Raw genomic sequence first — 3,751 nt, forward strand, 5'->3', positions numbered from 1 at the left:
GCTTCAGACAAAACCAATTATGGTGGACTCATCACTTCCCCTATAAAAGAATCCAATCCCAAACTCTCCCAATTGATTATGGTAACTCGTTCAAACTTGGTTTATAGTATGTGGTGGTGGTTTGGCTAGGGCTGCAACAAGGTCGGGTTGGGCCGGGCTTTATAGAAGCCTAGCCCAACCTTAAGTCCCCTTAGTTGGGCCCAGGCCCAACCCGACCCTAACTCAGGCCCAAAAAAATCCGACCCTAACCCGCCCTCAGGGTTGGGCTGGGCTGACCCTGATTGGCCCTAATCATGGGGAGGAGGAAGGCCCTGATCATGAGGAGGGGGAAGGAAAAGCATGAGTTGGAATGGGCCGGAGAGAAAATTATCAATTTTACATAAAATAACACTGTAATAAAATGTAGGGAATTATATCACTTATTGTCTTCATATATAATATATTATATTACACAATGTGGGTGACGTTTAAAGTTTATATTATATCAATATATATTTTATAGTATTAACTTAAACAGGGTCGGGCCTGGCCGGGCCGGGTAGGCTTAGCTCGAGACCTCAACCCTGGCCCGGCTCGACCCTGACTCAGGGCCAAAAATTTCCAGCCCTGACTCGCCCTTAGGGCCAAATATCTCAGCCCAAGCCCTGTTCAGGCTCAGGGCAGGTTCAGGCCAACAGGGCCAAACTTGCATCCCTAGGTTTGATTTTCTGATTGGAACAGACACTTCCCACTTAAGCTTAGGTCCTTAAAATGAACTGTTCACTTAGCTGATTGAGAATACTATAGAGACTCACACCTTCTTGGCTTTTCTCTTGTAAATGGAGACTGAAATTTGAGAAATTATCTCAAAATGGTGAACTGGTGTAATTGGAAAGTTTTAACTCTATTATCTGTATTGTATGGTTTGATGTGATGGAAGAAATCTGATTTTTGTGTGTGATGGAACTCTTATACACACTAGATTCTTACTCTTGGTTGGTCTTCCAAGAGTGAACTTCTCAATCTTAGGACTCATAAAAAATGTATTATGTGTGAAACTCCGAAAAGGTGGATGGGTTTGTTAAAATAATCACTAGGTTCTCTTCACGTAAGTCTTAACTGTTAAAACTCTCTCTCTCTCTCTCTCTCTCTCTCTTTCTCTCTCCCTTATATAAGTGGCTACATGTTCTTGTATCCCCACCTTCTTCTTTAATCTCTCTCTCTCTGGGTTAAGACATGGATAGAGCTCACAGGTCATTGCTGCTCATAGTCTTCTGCTTCCTTGTTGTGTTTGAGGTGAGTTTTCTTCGGTTCATGTGTGATTCTTCACTGTATTATGTTCTTTAAGCCTAAGGGCACACTAGCATCTTCTCTCTCTCTCTTCCTTACAAGAAATGACCTCTCTACCCCTTACGTACGAAACCGTTTCGTCACTCCTCATTGGTGGACTCAATATACTAGTTTCTTACAGAACCCTCTCCCTTCTTTCTCCTTGTTTTACTATTATCATCTCATCCGATTGATTCATTTATTCTGAAAATTTCAGATAGCTGTTTATACTGGAGGGCGATTGACAGTTCAAGGAATTGGTATGAATATTAATAGATTCTTAATCATCCAATAAATTAATGTTAAGTTTTAGGATAATTAAGTGAAAATTTTTCCTTTATTAAACATTTAAAAATTGAGATTATTATTAATAATGTTTGTTAATTGGAAGAATTGTGAATTGAGTTTGATAGATTGTCCTGGGAAGTGCAACTACAGATGCAGCAAGGCGTCAAGGAATAAGATGTGCATAAGGGCGTGCAACACATGCTGCAACCGCTGTGGCTGTGTGCCACCAGGGACTTCTGGAAACTATGATACGTGCGCTTGCTATGCCCACATGACCACCCATGGTGGTAGACACAAGTGCCCCTGAGCATACAACAAAATCTCCTGTCTTTTCCCTAAAATTTTTTTATGTACTCAGGGTATCCAATGTAAGATCAGATTCGGAAAGGGAACAAACAGGATAAAGGAATACTATTTGTAATAAATAAAGGGACGCAGTTTTCTGTCAGAGAGTGAGGCAGAGCTGTCTTTTCATATGAGGAAGAGAGACATAGACTCATGGAGGTGCTGGTGTAGGCCACACTCCTGGACGAAGTTCTTTTTCTCATAAATAAACAATTTCGTTGCTGTTCTTGAATAGTTTTTTAATTTAATAGTTCTTCATCCAGTTTGAATCTTGATTAATTTGCTGCCTAGATTTTGAGGTATGATCGATGGAAAATATATATAGAGGATGGGCCTTGGTGCAATGATTAGATCCACAGTGATGAGGACCAGAGTGACCGATTTGACATTACTACAATAGTACATAGTTTTTATAGAATGTTCAAATCAAAACTATTAAAACATAAACCAGGATAGTAGTCATGGACCGTCAACCAATTTGGGTGACCCAAAACAATCGAACCAGATCCTCTCCAGTGGACTGGAACTGGACACCCTTGGCATGCATCGAATGTACTGTCGAACCGTCAGATGCACACTTAACACACACTGACGCACTGGAGAGGATTCAAGTCTCAAAACAATTCATGACAGTTTACAATTTAGTTTATTGGATTTGATGGTTAGGACCATGGTTTGTAATCTTGGATCAGATCAAATTGGTATCGGTTAAGGCCGATTTAAGTAATTCTGAATGATCTGGATCGATATCAGATCATATATCTGTCAAGATCGATCGCGATCCAATTTCCGAGAACTAAACCATGGTTAGTACAGATCTATACAAGGCCGTTTAGGAAAGACACACCTAGAAAGTGAAAGTAAAACTTACTCTTCCGCGACATATTCCAATGACTCTGTGGTACAAAAGTCTGGAAGCACAACCTTGAGAGCAGACCTTTGGCTCCGTTTCAAAACAATCTTTACGAAGCAATTGAAATACAAGCTCTCCTCTGTGCCATATTCTCCCCCCCAAAATCATAAAAAGACCACATCTTGGATGTGATGATAAGTTATAAGGAAGAAACTTGGGAAATTCAACAACTTTCCAGCATTCGGGATTCAAAGAAGCTTCATACCATGACTTGCAGACGAATGGGATATCTAGGGCTAGTGATTCTAATCTTGCTTTCTCGAACACCCTTATCAAGCAGTCCCTATTCAGGCCTTCCGAATTCCTTATTCCTTCCATGACTTTTTTTCTTTCTTCCCTCTCCCTTGTTGGAATTTTTAATGTTTTAATGTTAAAGTTTCAAACTATATTTGGTTTTTCTGTTGGGTGTGTTTTGGAGACATCCCTATATATGTTGTGTCTCTTTCTCTCATGGTTCATGATTTCGGTATCGGCTTGGATCAGATCGGATCGGGATTGGATCGGCCGATATGGATCGAGATCATCTAAACTCGGACAAATATAACACTTTTGTTCTTGTTTTCTTATAAAAAAAAATTTTTTGTTTTTTTTTTTTACATTTTACCCTTGTCCGTTCAACTACATCGGATCGGTATCGGGATTGGTCTTACCCGATATCGATCTGATCCAGCCAAAATCGGCCGATCCGATCTGATACTTCAAACCATGCTCCCTCTACTATATAAGGAGAGGAGATCTCGCCTTTTCCGTTTATACAAAAAAAAATTCAGACAATAATTTCAGTTTTTGTTTTATTTTTCATCGGTGTCAATGAATTAGTGAATATAACTTTATGGAGTTGTACCAGTTTGTGATTGTTTTTCATAAGATGAAAAAATTATGATGTTTAAGACATGA

The 3,751-nt window shown here is 39.6% G+C and overlaps 1 protein-coding gene across 1 annotated transcript; it reads left to right on the forward strand.

Moving 5' to 3' along the window:
- The first annotated feature begins 1,144 nt into the window (after window positions 1–1,144).
- On the forward strand, window positions 1,145–1,914 carry LOC122657114 (gibberellin-regulated protein 2-like). Its single transcript, XM_043851894.1, has 3 exons — window positions 1,145–1,275; window positions 1,526–1,568; window positions 1,722–1,914. The coding sequence occupies exons 1-3, from the start codon at window positions 1,216–1,218 to the stop codon at window positions 1,901–1,903; spliced, it is 285 nt and encodes a 94-aa protein (XP_043707829.1). The 5' UTR covers window positions 1,145–1,215; the 3' UTR covers window positions 1,904–1,914.
- Window positions 1,915–3,751: the final 1,837 nt, after the last annotated feature.

The sequence above is a fragment of the Telopea speciosissima genome, chromosome 3 (assembly GCF_018873765.1).
Source record: "Telopea speciosissima isolate NSW1024214 ecotype Mountain lineage chromosome 3, Tspe_v1, whole genome shotgun sequence".
NCBI classification, from domain to species: domain Eukaryota; kingdom Viridiplantae; phylum Streptophyta; class Magnoliopsida; order Proteales; family Proteaceae; genus Telopea; species Telopea speciosissima.

Bases quoted from the DNA above. Each gene is read 5' to 3' on its own strand.
- LOC122657114 (XM_043851894.1), top strand. From the start codon at position 1,216: ATGGATAGAGCTCACAGGTCATTGCTGCTCATAGTCTTCTGCTTCCTT. The intron at 1,276-1,525 runs GTGAGTTTTCTT...TGAAAATTTCAG, and splicing joins GCTTCCTTGTTGTGTTTGAG to ATAGCTGTTTATACTGGAGG. The intron at 1,569-1,721 runs GTATGAATATTA...TGAGTTTGATAG, and splicing joins ATTGACAGTTCAAGGAATTG to ATTGTCCTGGGAAGTGCAAC.